Genomic DNA, 19,185 nt, shown 5'->3' on the forward strand with positions numbered 1-19,185 from the left:
TTGCTACGTTCTTGTCACCTGACCGGTGGGGTGACTTGGTAAGATACCTTGGTGCACCTTTCGGGATGGTTTAATCCTTGATTACATAGAACGGCCACCGCTACTAGCTATACATCGGGAGGGGCGAGCACATAAAAGCCACTCATCGTTAGTTACTTCCTCCGAACGCACAAAAGCCGGAAGTCATCCTCCGGGGCGCCGCTGCGTGTAAACTGGTAAACCCTTAAAGCTTGCGGAAAAATGTGACGGAACGGCAAAGAGAACGCCACTCGATATTACTTTAATGGTTTCCATACCGCCGCATTCCATGCCAACACCACCAGCAGGTCCGTTGCCACGAGAGGAGCCACATTTCATATTCCGTAGCGCCATGCGCTCCCGTGCGCTATGTGCGCTCTCTCTCTCCGAAAAGTAAACCATGCTTGATAATCCAACTCACCCTCATACTTAATTCAAGCCCAAAAACCAAGCACGGAAGGAAAGGGCGGCCGGTAGGGTTGATTCGGAAAATAACCGGCAACGGAACTAACTTTCCACTATATGGCCGAGGGTATTCACACAGCATCATACTCGTGATAGTTCGCTTCGCTTTTGCCAACTGCAACCGAAAAGCAATTTTCCCAAGCTTTTTCCCAGGCGCTCCGTCGTGCTGGGTAGGAAGTGTTCTTTCTCCTATAGTACTTTACTTTTCGCCGCAATATGGCAGTTCACTGGTGGTGCAAAAGCAGTGAACCGGTCGTGTTCTAACAGTCTTTTTGCTGTATGATTTCCACACCGACAGACACACAACTACACCCCCGGTGTTCGGTTCGGTGCTCTGTTTCGACCTCGGTTTTGCACGGATCGATTTTCTTTTCGACAAAATCGGTAAAAGGGAACACCCAACCCACTTCCGGGGACTATTGTGTGGTATTTGGCCGATTTTTTATGGGGTGAAGCCGCCGAGTGGGATGCTGATGGGTCCAAAGAGGATACGCTTTAAACTGTTGCACGAGCACGAACCCTGATTTTGCACTTTCTAGCACCGCTAAAAGAATATCAGAATTAGGCTTCAATCACAAGATGGAAAAGGAGCTTTTTAAAGCTCTCCTTTGGCTTAGCAGAAGGAAAATCAATCTCAAAGAGGAGGATATGTGACGTGTTCGTTACTTACCTGTTCCTTTGCCGCGCCGACAGTCTGTTGCGTGTCCGGTAGCTGCTGAAGTTCCGTCATTTCTGACGCACCATCATCGTCATCCTCCTCATCCGCGGCAGCCGCCGGTTCCTCTCCGTCAGCTTCCTGCTCGGGAACTGTTTCGAGAACGGGTGAGCAACGGTCCGGCACTGCAACGGGAACAAGATCCGGCTTCTTCTGCATCTCTTCCTCACAGGTACCTTCAACCTCATCGTCATCGTCGTCATCCTCTCCCATTGCGAGCAAATGATCCAGCGAAGGGCGTACCGGAAACACGCTGCCGGTTAGCGATGCGGCGGGCTGATCCATTTCGGGGGTGGAAATTGCCCACCAATGTGTGTGTATCACTCGCGTTAACGCAACACCGTTCAATTTCGTGGCCTACTTCGTATTCACACCGTTCAACAGATGATTACATAATTGAGTAAATTCGCAACAAATTCGTACGTACACGCTACACAGTCGACGGGAGAGAAGAACATGGACGCCAAAATAGCGCCCGAACACACCTTACTACAAACGGACACCCGAATCCCGGCACGCACACACACACACACACTCACTCATACGCACTAAACCGAGCGAACGTAAAGAGTATTCCCTGGCCACAACGCACCGAGAAGAACGGGAACAGTACAGCCTGAGGACCTAGGCCCTGCCCTATCCCACGCGAACAAGAAATCAATTGCACCTGTTCCCTGCTGGGGAGTATTTTGGCAGCGATTTCCACCGATCCACACACATACCCAGCGATACAATAATGCCTGCCTGGTCCGGTACAAATCTATCGCTAGCACACAGAACCGCCCGAGCCCCGCGAGAAAGGACCGTGAAAACTGTCGTCGTTGTTCCGAATGAAAATGCGCGCCTGTACGCACACACACGAGCGCACACAGCCTGTTTGTGTAGAACCAAAACCCTTCCCCACTCCCCCTTCCCGCTTAAAAAGGGCAAACTCGGAACAACACTGCACACCGATTGGAACTTCTTGCCAGACTCCGGCAGTACACTAGGATGAGAACGAGCCAGCAGCCAACCCAGCAGTACAGTATGCCGAGAAAGGCCACCAGTGCTCGGAACACTCGCACACAAACACACAAGTGTGTCGTCGTCGTTCGGGTTTCGGAAAATGCTGCTTTCGCTTCGCCCGTGTGATGGGTTACGTTCTACACCATACCAAAGTTGAAAGCAAAGCAAAAAGGGATTCCAAACTCAGACACTGTGTGTTCCGGTTGGGGTTTTTTTTGCAAGCGGATAGAAAATCACAACACCAATTCCGTCCGGCCGAAAGCCGGTAATGGCGGAAAAGTTTGTCACACGCGCACTGCCCCTATCGCTACTGGATCTGGCCAGGAATATGACGCCCGAGGACACACAGCGAACGGCGTGACATAAACAATTGGAACGCCGCACTCCGTCTGCCCCCAGTCTGGTCTGTCGGACCCGTCTTACCCCTGGAGTAAGCCCCTGAGCGGAACTCTAGGAACTAAACGAATTACACACACCACCGATGGCACCAGCAGCAAACAATTCTGCAGCACCGCAAAAACGGTTGCATTTGTCTGCGGACCGGAGGACACAGCGAGGAAAAGCGTATTCACAAAAGCGCACCCGGAATGCTCGGTGTCACGAGATAACAAAGAGATCCTGTCCCACCTCAGCGTTATCCTTGCCAGAGCGGGAGGCCAAAGCATCACAACAGTGGAGTAGGTCGTCATATCGCGCTCGCTCTCTGTCTCTATCTCTCTCTCTCTCTCTCTCTCGCTCTCTGTTGATTACCGGTTCTCGCTTGTTCGTCATCATCCTCGTCGTCGTCGTCTGGTTGTGGTGTGCACACCGGGGCGTTCGGGTAATTTCGTTCGCATTTCCCTGCAAACCGCCGCATCATCCATTTTCCACTTGGAAAATGGGCGCGAGTAGGGGATTCATTTTCATTCATTCGCTTCACAGAGCTGCAAGTAGAAAACTTTACCAGTTAGCAGTGGCGTTTGCTTGGGCCGATGTGTTCAGCTCAGTTTAGCTTTCCCCCAAATTGTCTGGTCGCGTTGCCCATGACGTCAATGGAGGCCCCGGGGTACGGCGATCCATAACAGGTGGTTTGGGCAATGGGGGATGGAAGGGGAAATGGCCGGTCGGTCTCGTGCCGGCTGCAGAATACGCAATCTGTTTCATCGTAAGCCGAACAGGACCTTCGTGTATAGGTACCGTTTGGAAGTACAGGTGCCGGTAAAACGTCAGCGCATGAATTGGCCAGCGCTCGGATGAACGTAGGACGAAAATGATGCCGGGTTCATTTCGTAGTTCCAGCGTTGGCGGTATTTTTCGTAGAACATCCATTTTCCTAGTGGTTCACTGTAGTGATGGGTAAAGATGGGAAAACATCTGGAATCGGCTTCGATCTGAGTCCGAAAATCTCGACATCGACACCGGAAGGTAGGTAATGACTGCAAACCCTAATAGACGAATCTGGACTTATTACGGTCGACTCTGACACCGGATGACTCCGACTCCGGACGACTCCAGACGACTCCAGACGACACCGGACGACACCAGCCAACTCCGACCAGACTCTGGACGACTCCGGGTGACTCTGGACGACTCCGAACGACTCCGGACGACACTAAATAGTTCTGAACGACTCCGGTTGGCTCCAGAAGGCTCCGGATAATGGTAAAATTATCTTTAAACTCCGAATAACCATTATATAGAGCCATCTGGACCACCGTCCGGAGCCAGCCATTACCGTTTAGAGTCATTCGGAGTCAAAATGAAATCCTGAAATGCTAGCCGGACACTAACAGACTCCAGTTCTTCAACTTGTTTTTCTTCTTTTTTGGCGTAACGACCTACGCAATCATACCGCGCTATACATGCTTTCGAGACTTATTACTACCACGCATCCGGATAATCAGTCAGTCCTTGCTAAGGGGTCTCAATAACATGGCAGGCATGATATTGAGTCGTACAAGTTGACGATTGTGTCCAAAGGATCTCTCCCCGGGCGGAACTAGTGGTTTCGATTTTGCCGGAGTTGGAATCGGATTTACAATAACTGGAGTCTGATCGATGTCGTGGGGGCGCTCCAGAGACCACATCACTAATACACTGCGTTACAGGCACGATATTTCAAGTTCCGACGAGATTCAGTAGCGTAAACTATTCCAAATATATTTCATCCAAACCGCTCCGCTCCGACACGAGCAGGTCCATACACAGTGAACAATTATTTCCCGTTTCCAGCAGACAATCCTGACAGTACAGCCCGGGACAGTCGGGGCGCGAACATCGAACGTGTGGATCGTCGCACTCATTCAATGCATCGCCACACAGAATACATCGCACGGTTTCGCCCCGTCCAAGTACCGTCCGACAGATCCAGTATCGGTTCGTCTTCGCCCGTACCACATCGATCCAGCTTACCGCTTCTTGTTGCTTCCGTACCCTGCTCGTTCCCGCAATTTGCAGCCGCAGCATCTTAAGCAAACTTGCTCGCTTTAGCAAAATATCACCATAAAGCCAGATTGCCCGAGCACGTGCCCTCGCGGGATAGTATCGTCGCATCACAAGCTGTCTTACGCGCAGTCCATACGGTTCGAGAAATGCAAAGCACCAGCAGAGCGCCAACAATGCTACAATCTGTCCGTAGCGGGCAAAACGAGGCGTGGACGCGTCCGGGATACATTCAGCAGGATCGATGGCCGTTCCGTTAACGATCGGTTCAAAGGAACGCACAATATCGCGCAGCGTGTCGGCTAGTATACCCTCTCCGCTTACTCCTACTGACAGAGGTGTTATCGTACCGGAGCTGGAGGATCCCTTCGTAGTATTTGTGGATCCTTCGGTCAAAAAATGCTTTATAAGCGTCAGCAGCCAGTAGAGTGAGTAATCGGCAGCTAGCTGACCACACACTTGTACGGAAGAGATCAGCAAAAATGTTAATGATTTTGCTATCCGAAAGCGTTCCTTCCATGTCAAATGGAACGAAGTAAGCGGAACATAGCGAGAAGCTTCCTTTCGTGTCAGCGGGAAAACTGTTTCCACCTTCAGTTCCATTCTTCGTTTTTCAATTAGATAAAAGTCTTCGGTAAGGAAATGGTTATCAAAGTGATCCCTCTTCAAGTATCGCTTCCAGTAACGAATTGCTCTGTACCGGGATGGGAAGGAATGGTTAGAACATATCTATTTTCCCACTCTAGAAGAGAGGTACACAATCTCACCTTAAAACAATGCATATAAAAAAGCCACTAGTGACCATTCCCAGCACGTTGAATGTCCTTCTGAGCGGTAAGGTTCGGTTCGCTATTTCCTGCCTTATATCGGCACTGACTTCCGCCAGCGTTTTGGACACGTTGGTTTTAAAATCAAAGGTATGGTCATATTCCACCTTCACTCGGAACAACTCTTCCAAATTATTCATCAGCCTTTTAATGCCTTTCCAATGGCAGCAGCATAGGATAATCAATAGAGCATTCCACCACCAACGCAATTTCTCCGCTGCCTGCACTTACCTTGTTCAATTTCCTCTACAACAGCGTCACTTATGAAATCGATCAGCTCACAGAAATAGTCCACCATCTTCGCACCGTAGCAGACCGTCTTGGCAACCTGTGTCACTTCGCACAGAAAGTCCATGGCTCCCATCTCCTCCTTGCATCCCTCGATTGCCTGGTCCAGCGCGTGAAGGCACCGTTCGGAAGGTGTTCCCAGCTTATCGTTACACACGGAAACGATATCCCGCAGCCAATCGTATGCTTTTTTGATCGAGTGCACTGAAGTGCATCAGAGAAGACAAGAAGTGACCTTTTTGGAACAAACCATCTGGGTGGAAAAAACATACTCACAAATCCTTTTCACCAGCTTCAGTATTTCCATCATGATGCGCTGTACCTTCATGAACGATCGCTCGACCGTATTCAGCAGCTCGTCGATGATCTTTTTCATCGCCAAAAAGGGAACCTTTAGCGCGCTGATCGTGTCCCGTATGGCCGCTTTTAGCTGTTCCTGGGTGCAGCTCAACGTTTCCCCCAGCACCTCCACGTTCACCATTGTGTTTGCCGTCGGTCCGGTGAGGGTAAGCAGAAATATGTATCCTATCAACGCTGCTCGACCTCGTTTGCTTAGAAACTGTGGAACCAGTAGCATCGTGACGCAACGGGCGCCTTTACTCCGTTTGAGCAACACTAGCCCGACTGCGAAGGATGCTGCTAGCAATAGCCAGTGCAATGCCGGACGGAATGCGAGCGGACCCAGAAGCAGCACGTTCACAATCACCGTTTGTATGGCGGCAAGGGTAATGATTTCAACTGTCCGCCAAGACATTTTCGTTACCTCAAAACGGAAATGGACCACATTGCCTGCTGGTTCCGCAAACACACGATAAACACCAACTGCTGTGATCCTAGCACTGAACTGAACCTACTACGCGAAGGTACACGTAGCCCGTGCGCTCTTGATCGAACTTTCTAACCCTACGCGGTAAACAGCGCGCAGCTGTCACTCAGCTCCCGTCGGTGTACAAAAGCAAACCAAAAACAAACTTAGCATCTTTTATCCCAACAATTCCAACCAACTTCTGTTTCCTTTCGCCATCGCACCGCAATCTGTGCCCCGTCCGTTTTCCTTCCCGGAATAGCCGAGCTATGCAATTGCATTGAAACTTTGCGCAAAGTGCACGCGTTATGCAGCAACGGGACGCGTTCTAGTGCACAGAGGTTAGTAAGGCAGCATATCAATCGCACCACAGTATGGAGGTGGACACGATACAGAAACCAGCGCTGGCAGTTGAACCGCCGGATGCCAACTTTGACCCAAACCTGACGCCGGAAACCGGCGAACAGTACCTGCAGAAGGTGATGTACGAGCGGGGCAAATGTCCGGTGGTGGTGGTGGCCGAGAAACCGCAGCCCCGCCGCCAGCAGAAAGCACTCTCCGGGCTGGCCGCCGTTCCAACGGTAGGTGCCGTTGTCGCGGACGTAAATGCTAAACCATTGCGCAACGACGCATAACGTAGTTCTTTTTTCTGTGTTTAAAATTTTAGGACGACGTTAAAAACGTGGCCCACCGTGCCCTGATACCGACCCGCGAGTGGGAAACGATGCAGAATCAAAAGTTTTCCGAACTGCGCGACACCATCACCGCGTACCGCAGCAGCGCCCAGTACGAGGAAAACCTGCAGCGAACGCACGTCTATCTCAACTTTGACGATCGGAAACACCTGCACGAATACTGTGCCAACAACCTGCCGTACGTGAGTATTCTGCTCAGCATACCGCAGCGGAATTTGGAGATTTTGCTCGAGTATCTGCACGAGTGGCTGCAGGATTCGGACCAGGCGTCGTCCTCCAGCAGCTCGCAGCAGCTCGACGAACCGTCCGATCCGGAGCTGTGCGACACGGTTGCAGCGGTGACACCGTCCACGTCGGGTAAGGAGCTGTTGCAGCGCGGCGATGGCTACCGCCGGGATTGGATACCGCAGTGGATTTACGCCATACTCGCCTGTCTGATCAAACCGCTCGAGCCGTACATTCACAGCGTGCTGCGGGACATTGCCAAATCGTGCATCACGCTGCGCAACGAGCTGAAGCAGGAGGACGAGGCGAAGGTACTGCCGCTCAATCTACTGATCAGCATCATTTCGAAGCACTTTAATCAATCCGATCTGAGCGATAACATTGCCTGAGCGGGTCGGGAATTGGGGGAAGCACTCTGAAATGTCCCTTCTGTCCGAGTGTCCGGAAGATGCTTCGTGATTGTTTTTTTATTACTTTTATTCCTATACATTATCGAATATTTAGCGAGCCTTAAATGAAGGGATCTGTATCCAATAATTAACGAAAAATCGGTTATTTCTCCTCCCAGACGATGTATCACATGGTTGTAAAAGGGTCGTAGACGTAGATATTGCTCCGATGGTATTCATGCTCCAAAGAAAATGCTTTCCTATTATCCTTATAGACAACAAGGCGACTCTATGGGCTTCTTTTACTCTAATCTGACTAAGTCCGGTCTTGCACGAGTTACCCTTTCTCTACATCCTCAAAATACGTCATCATTATCCTCCCATGAAATGAAAAAAACACAACAAAAGTTTCGTTTGTTAACTTAAATAGGGAGAAGGGGGCATTGGTGTGTATGGTGGTGGTGTTTTTTTTTTGTTGTCGTTTTCTTTTATTATTGTCCTTACAAATTAAGTTCCTGATCCTTATAGTACAGTATCGGGGTGTCGAGCTCCGCCCGCAGGCACTTTGTAAGCGCTGCCAGCACCATCTCCTGTATCATCTCCACCTGCCCGGCCGGTGTGTAGTCGTCTTCGCTCGATCGCGACACCGTGATGACGACCGGCGGGCACGGCACCTTCTCCAGGAAGCGCTCCAGCTGGCCGACCATCGTTTCGATCTCCTCCCGGCTCGACTCGTGGTGCGGCAGATCGGTCACGTCGCACGTGCACCCGGCATCGTATATCATCGACCAGTCGATTTCCTCCTCCTTGTACTCGCGCTTCAGCGTCCGCACCAGGACCGTCACCTTCTCGAGCAGCCCCGCGTACTCCTCGCTGATCTCCTGCTGGTAGTCCACCAGGAAGTGCTTCAGGTTGCCCACCTCCTCCAGGTACAGGAAGATCGACTCGAGAAACTCCAGCTTCTCCTCCCGGTCGCGCGCCACACGCTGCAGCTTGGCGAGATCGTTCTCCGCGTCGTCGGCCAGCTCGGGCGAAACGAAGATGTCCTTCAGCTTCTCGTACAGCTGCACCCGGTCGTAGATCTTCAGGAAGGGATTGTGTGTGCTGAAGTAGTCCAGATCGATATCGAGGATGTAGCCCTGCGCCAGGTCCGTGTCCTCCGCCACCGGGTACTCCTCGACCGAGCACACCTCCAGCTGGAGGCGCTTGCGGTTCTCCAGCTTGTCCTCCGGCTGGTAGCAACCCTCCGACACGAAGTACTCCAGCGTCGAGTCCGTCCGGATCGAGCCCTCGAACTCGCCCACATGGAACGCGTACTTGCCCTTCGGGATCTGCTCCGACCACGGCGGCTTAATCCACACGATGCGCTCCACGTGCCCGGCGAACACGGTCGGCATCAGCCAGTTCTCGATGCTGATGCTGTCCAGCAGGTCGTCCTTGTTGAACACGTAGTTGGCGGGCATGTGCTTCGGGATGCACATGTCCGGGTGCGAGTCAAAGTGAACGATCCGGTTGCCCTGCAGGGGTAAATGCTTCGAGCCGAGGCAGCGGTAAAGGAACGTGAGCACTTCGTGATGGTCCTCCACCACAAAGATCGGTACTTTGTCGAACGTTCTGCTCGTTGGCGGAACACCTTTGGAAGATGACGATGATGATGATGATGATGAGGAAGAGGATGTCGCGTGATCTGCGGTCGCTTTGCCGTTGGCGCTGTCCTTCGATTCCTCCGACCCGCTCTGCTGCGGTGTGTCACTCTTTTCCCCCGCGTCGGATTCGGTTGGCATTTGGCTGGTCGCTGAGGAGGCTGCTTTTGTTTGTGTTTCTTCCACCTTCTCCCCGTCGCATTCCGTCGACTTCCCCCGCTCGATAGAGTCATCCACACTCGGGGGAGCTTCCATCGTGGTTGGTTGTGTATTCAATCGTACAGAGTATAATCCGTAAAGAAAATAATTCCACTTCACAACACCGCCACTGCGCCGCACACTCCGGGATCAAGGTAACCCGTTACCAGCAGCCAGACATACAGACGCACACACACACACACGCACGTAAACACACACACTCGGGGAAGGAGGGCCCACACTGCTGCTGGCTGCCAATCAATTTTCACTCATTAGCCCCTGCTCGAGCGAGCGGATACTGCTACTACCCGGGGACAATCGCGCCGTCCACCAGGGCGTCCTGTATCGGTGCGCGTCCGTCCGCTGGCCGACGATTCCTTTCCGGGGTGGGCGTACCGTAGTCCGGGGTGCGGTGTGTGCGTGTGTGTAGAAAATAGTCACGAAACTTATACGCGCTGGAGCTGCTCCACACAACTTGCGCTTGCTTCTTTTCGGGGCCCTACGCACGATGACGGTTCATTACGACACCCTTCTCAAAATATACGCGCTCTCAACAACTACTAACAAACACACGGTACCAGCAGTGTCGAACGCGGGAATCGATTCGCATACATTGGCATTAACACGTGTACAAACGCAAGACACTTCGTGCGCAATATTTTATAACAATAAACTAAATCATATTGTACGCATCAAGCAACATCAAAACCGAGAACGAAACAACATTTGTGCGTAATTATGCACGCAACCCCCAAAAGTTCGTTTGCTTCGACACCTCCGGCTTTACGCACACATACGCATTTAATTTTTGACTGAAGCGAGTTTATACCACCGAGTTAGCGGTTCTGCGTAGCCATTCGTACTTCGAAATAAAATCAAAAAGTTATATTTTTGCATCCAAAACATCAATCTCGTAGTATTTAATTATTTTGTGAGTTATTCATATGCCATAGTTATGGAAATATGCATGCAAAATCGTTCTTTTTACGAAATTTTACACATTTTATCCATACGTGATGCGCCTTTTTTGTAGCCTACTGTTCGTTTGTTTTCATTCCGCAACAGTGACAGTTCTACGTTGCTTTCGAAACAATAACAAACCCGCAAATACGTACCGCTACTGTTCATGGCGATGGAAATTCCACCGGCCGAAGATATCGTACTCGAAGAAGATGCCGTTTTGCGAGAAAAAATATACCACGAGGCAGCGGCACAGTTTGAGAAAAAGTTCCAGTTTCAGCCACTGCCAGCTAACACTCCACTTCCCCCGCTAGACACACTGTACAGTGGACCGCCGTACACGGTGCCTGCCCTAGAGGAACAGAAACGTCGTCTGAACGAGGTTAAAAATCGGCTGAACGATTTTGAAATTAGCGACTGGCACCAGCACACCCGAAAGCGATCGTCACTACTGCCGATACTGAACGAACTGCGGTACCGCATCAGGGCCGAGTTTGTAACGCAAGCGTTTGCCAAGCTGTACGAGTGTGTGTCCGCCTACGAGCTGATCGACGGACAGCAGCAGGAGCTGTACAGTGTGCACCTGTGCGAAGCGCCCGGGGCCTTCGTTACCGGGCTGAATCACTACATCCGGCTGCACTGTGCACCGCGCACCAAATGGGCCTGGTTCGCCTGTACGCTCAACCCGCACTACGAGGGCAACTGTCCGGGCAACATGATACCGGACGATCGGTTCATCCTGCACACGCTCGGCTCGTGGTGTTTCGGAGCGGACGGTACGGGCGACATTATGGTGCGGGAAAATCGCGACGCCATCATCAAACGAAGTCAACGCTTCCCAACGGTACGATTCGTCCCACCGCTGTCTTGCCTATAAATAAACTTTCACTATGTTGTTGTTTTTTTTTCTGTCACGCTACAGGTACATCTCGTCACAGCGGACGGATCGATCGATTGCTTAAACGTACCGGAAGAGCAGGAAGAGCGGGTCGCCAAACTGCACCTGGCCGAAACCGTCCTTGCTCTCAGTGTGCTTAGCCCCGGGCAACACTTTGTGCTGAAAATGTTTACCCTGTTCGAGCATTCGAGCGTGAGCTTGCTGTTCCTGCTAAATCACTGCTTCGACGAGCTGCACGTGTTTAAACCCTGCACCTCGAAGCCGGGCAACTCGGAGGTGTACATCGTGGCGAAGCACTACCGCCAGCCGAACGGTATCGAGCAGTATCTCGACCAAATCTACACCAACCTGCAGGACGATACGAAGGCAATTTTCAACCGAACCACCATACCGGACACGTTCCTAGAGCAGCTGCGTACCTGCACCACCCAGTTCGTCCAATGGCAGACGGACGTTATCGAAAGCAATATCCGGTTCTATCGTACGAGCGATCCGCTCGAGGACCAACGACTCGCCCTATTTAAGCAAACCATTTTGGAGATATTTTTCACCCAGTATCACATCACCCCAATACGCAACAACCACCGGATCGTGCACCGGGCCAAGGTGTCCGAAGGGCTCAACATCAACCAGAAAGAATCGCGCGGTACGTTCAACGAACGTACGCAACTTGCTGCTGCCGCTGATGCAAGCGTGACCGAAACGCTACGTTCACTTTGCGACCGGTTAGATCATCTCACCCTTACGCGGCAGCTGTTTCATCCGCAAGCCACCCTAAACGATCCACTCCAGGAAGGGGACCCAGACAATGGGTTCGCCCCCGTGCAGCACCGGCTGTTCTTCGCCATCGGGAAACCGATCGAACGGGTGAAAAGTTCCAAATTTGCCCTCATCACCTGTATCCGGCTGCTGAACGATACGGTCGATCTGGTGCGAAGGGTAGTAAAGGAGCAGGAAATTCCTTTCCCCCAGAGCGAACCCATCACGGTGACCGGTAATACTGTCACGATTAGTATCGCATCGTACCCTTCGATTGCAGACACCATTGCCCAGCACGAAAAGCAACTCTTTCGCACGATCGTGCACACCGTGCTCGAGCTCATAGGGCAAAACTACGTCGACAACCTGCCAGTGGCAGCGTACGATCCCATCGAGCTTGTGGTGCAAAACTGGCTCCCCCTAACGCAGGTTAGCGTGGGTTTGCTGTATCTCTTAAAGCAGTGCGTGTTTGAGGAAGTGGAACAATCGTCCCCTACCCGGCTCGTCTTTCGAAGGCTGCGAAAAAGTGCCCTCACCAGTCTGGTCGGCATGCACGATGCGGTGCTGAAAGCCTACACGAGAGCTTCCAGTTTGCCCGGGCCGGCGAAATCTGTACTGGCGATCGTTCCAATCAAGGCGCTACTGTGTGGCAGTTTCCAGTACGCCCTGCTTAACTACAACAATGCACTCTGTCTGTTTTACTGTGCACGATTGTTGGAGGAGCTTCAGCGTCATCTTAACGTAGACTAGGCCAATAGGTAGCAATTTTTTTTAGAAAACTTTTAAACAAAACTATTTATTTTTCTTCAAGGTGAAAGCAAACAATTGAATTAATTATCCATACATCCGGAGTCATATTAATGAGCCACGCAAGGAAGTCAGAAACTCGGTTGCATTTAAGGAAATCAAATTATAAGTATAATTATTTTTTAACAGTTTAAAGTTATTATGCAACAAATGTTTAGTCAAAATGGCACACAATTGGTCCAAAAAATATTAAAAAGGTGTATCGCAAACTGTGATTGCTTCTCGATCATGGATAAGATATTGTTATCTATGTTTCATGTACTGACGTTATTTTATGATTACCAATAGTGTAGGTTGTCTCGCGTACTGCAATTTTTCATCCAATTCATAATTACTTAAAATAAACTTTTACCCACAAACCCGTCTACTACTCACAAACGTCTATTACTTACTTACTTATCCGGCACTACAACCGCTTTGCGGTCTTGGCCTGCCTCAGGAGTGTCCGAAACCGCTCGGTCTCGCGCCTTCTTCTGCCAGTCCGTTATCTCGGCCTTAATGGCGGACGCCTCCACGCCATCTTGCCACCTCAGTTTGAGCCTACCACGCCTCCTTTGTCCTTGTGAACGGCCTAAAAAGACTTTACGGGCTGGGTCATCCGTTTCCATGCGTACCGGCCCACTGGAGCCTGGCGAGTTTGATACGCTGCACGACAATCAGGTCTCCGTACATCTCATATATCTCGTCATTATAACGGCTCCTCCATTGTCCTTCCACACATACGGGGCCAAGTATCCTTCTGAGCATCTTCGTTTCGAACGCGGCTAAGAGGGTTTCGTCAGATTTGGACAGTGTCCATGTCTCAGAGGCGTATGTGAGTACCGGTACAATATAGGTACTATATAGTCCCAGTTTCGTCCGTCGCGACAGGTTCTTTGAGGTGAACTGATTTTTCAGACTTTAGAATGACCCGTTGGCAGCCACCATCATTGCGCGCAACTCATCTTCCATGCTATTGTCGTTGCTGACCTTTGACCCAAGATAGGTGAATTGTGAGACGACTTCAAAAGTGCGTTCACCTATCTGCACGTCACGCCTACGTAGATTCTGATTATTTATTGGTAGGCTCACTGATGTTACCACCATCAGTTTGTTCTTTGCCTCGTTTATCTGCAATCTGAGGTTCGCTACCACCTGCTCGATCCCTTGATAGGCTTCTGCTACGTATGAGAGCCGTAAACCAATGATGTCTGATGATATACAGCGTATAGCAGGATCTGGGTTGGCTTATAGAAGATGGTTCCCGTAGTCTCCACCCTCGAGTCGCGGATGGCCCTCTCTAGTGCCAGGTTAAATAGGAGACAGGCAAGCCCGTCCCCCTGGTGCAGACCTTTGGTGGTAGCAAAAGGTCCTGAGAGTTTTCCACCCATCCTCACCTGGCAAGTGACGTTAGTCATAGTCATTCTAATTAGCCTCGGCCGGAATTCCGTCGTACAATTTTACCCTGGATATGTTATCATGCTATGCGGCTTTGAAGTCAACGAAGAGATGGTATGTGTCGTGTCTGTATTCAACCATCTTTTCCAATATCTGCCGTATGGTAGGATCTGGTCAATGGTTGATTTTCCGTTTCGGAATCCTCTTTGATAATTTCCGACTATCTCTTCGACATGCGGGACAAGACGATCTTGAAGAATCAGGGAGAATATTTTATAGGCGGTATTCAAAATCGTAATACCACTGTAGTTATTGCAGTCCAGCCTGTCTCCCTTCTTGTATATAAGGTAGATGATGCCGAGATTCCAATCACAAGGCATCGATTGGCTATCCCACACCTCAGTAACAATTTGATGAATCTCATTTTCTAGTCGTGCATCTCCATTCTTGACCAGTTCAGATGCGATTCTGTCGGTTATTTTTCAGCCTACGGATAGCTTTTCGGGTTTCCTCGATGCTATGTTGCAATAGCATGACACTATCTGCTAGTGCAGACTCTAGCTGTTCGTTAAAATGGTCGTTGAATAATTCATCAAAGTACTGAGCCTACCGCGAGAGGATCCCAGGCTGGTTACTAACCAGATCTCCATCCTTGTTGCGACAGCAGGTTACCTTAGGTGTAACGTTGTTTAGGTGACCTTCCATCGCTTGGTAAAACTTTCGCGTAGGTCCGTACGCCTCTCTGGTTTGCTCGAGTTCTCGCATGTTTTGCTCTTCCCATGCCTGTTTCTTGGAGCGGTGAACTCGTTTCTCTTCGCGTCTGAGCCGTGTGTATTCCTCTTCCTATTCCGTTGTTGCATTGCTCGGTATGCATAATTTTTCCGTTCGGTCACTTGTCTGCATTCTTCGTCGAGCCAGCCAGATTTGGTGTTGCAACGACGCGATGGGAGTCCGCCTATTCCCTACATCTATTAAAATTGTTTGTTTGCTTGCTGGAATTAATTATCAAGCTGCAATCATACAAGGCGATGGAATGTACAAGTGTAACTTGTCGTAAAGAATACATAAATTCCAATAACAAATAGCTCCAAATCAACCCACCGACTGTCCACCACCAACCGCCTATTTTCCCTCCACACCTGCTCCACACCTCCGAACACAGGAGGAAGAGTTTTGATACCAGCAAAGAGACACAATGCTTGTAGTGGTGATACCAAGAGACAGTAAGCAATAGCAGCACCGTTACCGTAATGATTGGCAGCCGATGGTTCCCGTACATGGTCTGCTTCGGTTGTCGCGTTCGATCTTATCGCCGACATCCGACGACCTTTAGTCACCACCATCACCTCCTACCAGGACATCTTCTTCTTCCCATCCCCCCCCCCACCACCCTCTCTCCCTATCGTTTCAACCTATCGGTGGGGTGGAAAAAATCACAAACAACTACTCACAATATAAATGATATTAGCTTCCACCGAAACGACGTCAGTCTGTTGAAGATAATTTTTGACTACGGAGCTTCCTCTCCGATTGGTGCCTGGTGCTTTAGTGGAAAAGAAAAGTGTAACTCTTGTTTTTTGGTGAAATTTTGCACAAACATGCGTACGATAGCGCAACTGGTGGCACTGTTTGGTACGATCGCAGTACTGCTGCTAGTATCCACCGAGATGACGTTCGCTAATCCACTTTCTCCCAGTAAGATATATCTCGCGATATTTGTTTAGTGTCAGAAGTTTCATTTATTAATTTTTTATACTGAAATTATTCCTTACCCTTCACGCCCTTCACGCGCATACAGACTCGCCCGCCGAACGACCGCACATCCAGCCCTTCCAGATGGCTTCCGCTCCGCTCGTTGCGCAGTCCCGTAGCGCCATGGTGCAGACGCTTACCTGTACGAATCCTACCTGCTCGGCGCAGTGCCGCGGACGTGGCTACCGCCGAGGATCGTGCACCATCGGCCGCTGCTTCTGTTCCTACGTGTAGTACGGGCGACCGCGCAACGCGCAAAACAACTTCCCGGCGTGCTGCAACGCGATTGCTGAGATCTGTAAGCTTAGATTAGATAGTGTGCAAGACGATGCTGATAATATCAGCTACATTCGGTGGAAAAGTTCCCTAATAAATGGTGGTATACAGGTTCGTACGTTTGCCGCTGACTATCGCGGCCGCCCTGGGCATCTTGAATGCGTAACACAGTATCCGGTGGCGCATAATTAATGGCGTGTGGTGTCTAGAAGGCGCGTGAAGTTTCAGTCAACAAATTGGGCAATGTGCGGCATAATTACACAGGGCAAATGTAATAAAGGGCTTTCAAAGTAAATGAACTGAGTTGAAAAGATGTGCTTATTACTTATATTAATGCAGTCGAATGTGATATTGTTTGAAGGAGAACTGGAAAACTTAATCGTTTAATAGCTCGATCTACTCGTAATAAAACTTATAATGTTTTTTGTTTGTTCAGAAGATGGAACGGCCCAGCCGTATTGCCGTAAAGCTTATGAACATTAATTAGAAATTAGAACATGAATTAGAAATAAATAACTCAAACACAGGTAGGGGAAGGTAGGTAAAGACGGACACGTTAAGGGAAATGGTAAAAATCTAGGGATATATAAGTGCAACGACCATGAAAATGTGCATACATTATCTTACACTCATGTTTTATCAGAAAATGTGTTGAAACTTTTAAGTTTCCATCGATTATTGCGTTTTTTTAATAAATGAAAAACATGGTTTTTTTCGTGCGGTTTTGAAATTTTCGGGTAAGACGGACATCTGATATGGGAAAGATGGACACCATGAAGGGTAAGATGGACACCTGTAGAAAACGTTGGAATGTGAAGAGTTTTACAGTATTTTAACAAATTCTATCGCTTTCCACGTCCTGGTACGTTTATAAACCAATTCTTGGCCTATTACAACGACGTGGTTTTAGAAATTGTAAGCGCCGCTTCCAATATATCGTAGAATGCAGCATCTAGAACATTATTAAAATATCGCGCACTTACAGCTCACGTTGCTCCAGCATACAGAACAACAGTATAGAACTTCCTTTAAGGAATTAATCCGCGAAAAGACCACGACCCCAGTATTTTTTGAGGGACTTGTTAACGGTCTAATCCATTTTCCATTCAACATTTGATATTTGCAATCCCATAGAATTTCTCATCTATTCCTGAACAAAATCGTATCAATGCCTCATCTTTTTCTTATTTAAAGTTGTCCAAGTCGTGACAAGATATTGGATTTCGTGAAGCGCCTCATCAGCGTCGAGCGAGTAATAGCATAACGCATGACAACTATTTTGACCGGTGTTTCATTTCTCGATTATTTAAATACTTTCTCTAGTTACTGATTGGTTTATAGCTTCAGAATACCCTTATTTAAGGTATTTGAAGAAATCTATTCATCACCAATTGATATAAGAAGTAAAATAAATCAATAAATTAGGTGTCCATCTTTCCCTACAACAAGGTGTCCGTCTTTCCCGCTTTGGTGTCAGAATGTTTAAACCACCAAAAAACAATATTTTGTATTGCTTTCATTCTCGTTCTTTCGCCAGTGTTTTCATTAATAGTCACGACAACTCATTCAATAAAACTTCCAAAAATATAAACAATACAAGTTGTAGAGCTTAAGATCCGCAATAGTCAAATTAGATCCACAAGGGTGCACACGATTGAAAATTTGTTTTGTTCGTGGATTTAACCAATTTTGCATATATTATGCCAAAAATGTTCTCAAATGTGTTGTTTAACTTTAAGTTAGGATGCTGCATTGTTGATTTTTTCAAAAATTACCATTTTGATGCATTTATGAGAAGTGTCCATCTTACCTGCAGTGTCCGTCTTTACCTACCTTTACCTTCGTCAAGTGTTTTTTGTTGTAATAACAGCAAAATTTTAAAACATGTTTAAAAATTTCATAAAAAAGGCTGTATAATGAAAATTCATAAATTCAACTTTAATTTCAACTAAAAGGCAAACTCTTGAACTAACTTACGTTATACAGTACAATCCAACACACTGATCAACGAAATAACAAGAAAATAGCAAGAACAATAAGAACAATGATAAAATATTGATGGCAAAAACTCAACTCAACATGTTCGACCATTTGGACATACCCGTACAGTTAGATGTTCATCAACAACCCCAAAAATGTATCAATCAAACCACGAATTGACCCAATGGAGACAGTAATTAATTAACCACGGTTCAAGGTCTTCAAGGTTTTTCAAAGCATCCCCATTGCCACTTCTCGCTTCGGGTGGGGCAAGAAGCAGCAGCACGAAACAATTAACACCTTCATTTAAGAATGATCGTTCTACCGGACCCGTTTGATGCGATCATACAGAGAAACCTGTTAGCGAGTCGCACCACTACAGCAAAGGAGAGTGTTTGGAAAGGCAAACACTCGGATACTAGTAACAAAGAATGAAACCAATTTACTGATTCCCGAAATCCACCAAACAATCATTTCAACTCCAATACGCACTGTTCCGCGAGGCCTAATCGTCGTCAAAGACAATGCGCCTCCATTGTGCTAGCACACGTGGTCTATAGCACACTCCCTTTGACGTTCAAGTGCTCCCGGCAGACATACACACATACACACACCCGTCTATTTAATCCACGAATGCAGACAAGGATGGGGAAATGGAAGCGTGTTTGAAATTGATCCCTTA

At 48.7% G+C, this 19,185-nt stretch overlaps 5 protein-coding genes across 6 annotated transcripts in view; 3 read left to right on the forward strand and 2 right to left on the reverse strand.

Moving 5' to 3' along the window:
* Positions 1-10,922, reverse strand: part of LOC120893569 (breast cancer anti-estrogen resistance protein 1) — a 125,900-nt gene extending 114,978 nt beyond the window's left edge. Inside the window, exons 1-2 of one of the 2 annotated variants that reach the window (XM_040295544.1) lie at positions 10,810-10,922; positions 1,154-1,628 (exon numbers count right to left, since the gene is read on the reverse strand). In XM_040295544.1, coding sequence (XP_040151478.1) covers positions 1,154-1,483 — 330 coding nt within the window. In that variant the 5' untranslated portion in view covers positions 1,484-1,628; positions 10,810-10,922. The remainder of the gene's footprint in view (positions 1-1,153; positions 1,629-10,809) is intronic. The other variant, XM_040295545.1, reaches the window with a different exon arrangement.
* Positions 4,317-10,789, reverse strand: LOC120894292. Its single transcript, XM_040296799.1, has 6 exons — positions 8,358-10,789; positions 6,988-7,153; positions 6,016-6,589; positions 5,683-5,943; positions 5,392-5,605; positions 4,317-5,318 (listed from the first exon to the last, which is right to left on the reverse strand). Exons 1-6 carry the CDS (start codon positions 9,749-9,751, stop codon positions 4,331-4,333), a joined length of 3,597 nt encoding a protein of 1,198 aa, XP_040152733.1. The 5' UTR covers positions 9,752-10,789; the 3' UTR covers positions 4,317-4,330.
* LOC120893575 (protein Gemin2) lies at positions 6,673-8,012 on the forward strand. Its single transcript, XM_040295552.1, has 2 exons — positions 6,673-7,125; positions 7,212-8,012. Exons 1-2 carry the CDS (start codon positions 6,919-6,921, stop codon positions 7,851-7,853), a joined length of 849 nt encoding a protein of 282 aa, XP_040151486.1. The 5' UTR covers positions 6,673-6,918; the 3' UTR covers positions 7,854-8,012.
* Positions 10,771-13,488, forward strand: LOC120893572 (cap-specific mRNA (nucleoside-2'-O-)-methyltransferase 2). Its single transcript, XM_040295548.1, has 2 exons — positions 10,771-11,498; positions 11,577-13,488. Exons 1-2 carry the CDS (start codon positions 10,821-10,823, stop codon positions 13,059-13,061), a joined length of 2,163 nt encoding a protein of 720 aa, XP_040151482.1. The 5' UTR covers positions 10,771-10,820; the 3' UTR covers positions 13,062-13,488.
* A 2,505-nt stretch (positions 13,489-15,993) lies between these two features.
* Positions 15,994-16,818, forward strand: LOC120895795. The gene is made up of 2 exons (XM_040299443.1): positions 15,994-16,190; positions 16,294-16,818. Exons 1-2 carry the CDS (start codon positions 16,094-16,096, stop codon positions 16,479-16,481), a joined length of 285 nt encoding a protein of 94 aa, XP_040155377.1. The 5' UTR covers positions 15,994-16,093; the 3' UTR covers positions 16,482-16,818.
* The last annotated feature ends 2,367 nt before the right edge of the window (positions 16,819-19,185 follow it).

This window comes from Anopheles arabiensis, chromosome 2 (genome assembly GCF_016920715.1).
Source record: "Anopheles arabiensis isolate DONGOLA chromosome 2, AaraD3, whole genome shotgun sequence".
NCBI classification, from domain to species: Eukaryota; Metazoa; Arthropoda; class Insecta; order Diptera; family Culicidae; genus Anopheles; species Anopheles arabiensis.

What these genes read in the sequence shown, in the direction of transcription:
- LOC120893572 (XM_040295548.1), top strand. Translation starts at nt 10,821, where the DNA reads ATGGCGATGGAAATTCCACCGGCCGAAGATATCGTACTCGAAGAAGAT. An exon ending in GAAGTCAACGCTTCCCAACG is followed by an intron (nt 11,499 to 11,576) that starts GTACGATTCGTC and finishes GTCACGCTACAG; the next exon opens with GTACATCTCGTCACAGCGGA.
- LOC120893575 (XM_040295552.1), top strand. Translation starts at nt 6,919, where the DNA reads ATGGAGGTGGACACGATACAGAAACCAGCGCTGGCAGTTGAACCGCCG. An exon ending in GGCTGGCCGCCGTTCCAACG is followed by an intron (nt 7,126 to 7,211) that starts GTAGGTGCCGTT and finishes TTAAAATTTTAG; the next exon opens with GACGACGTTAAAAACGTGGC.
- LOC120895795 (XM_040299443.1), top strand. Translation starts at nt 16,094, where the DNA reads ATGCGTACGATAGCGCAACTGGTGGCACTGTTTGGTACGATCGCAGTA. An exon ending in CGCTAATCCACTTTCTCCCA is followed by an intron (nt 16,191 to 16,293) that starts GTAAGATATATC and finishes ACGCGCATACAG; the next exon opens with ACTCGCCCGCCGAACGACCG.
- LOC120894292 (XM_040296799.1), bottom strand. Translation starts at nt 9,751, where the DNA reads ATGGAAGCTCCCCCGAGTGTGGATGACTCTATCGAGCGGGGGAAGTCG. An exon ending in AAGGATCAGGAACTTAATTT is followed by an intron (nt 7,154 to 8,357) that starts GTAAGGACAATA and finishes GCAATGGTTTAG; the next exon opens with CATTTACGTCCGCGACAACG. An exon ending in TCGCCGGTTTCCGGCGTCAG is followed by an intron (nt 6,590 to 6,987) that starts GTTTGGGTCAAA and finishes TTCGCGTAGTAG; the next exon opens with GTTCAGTTCAGTGCTAGGAT.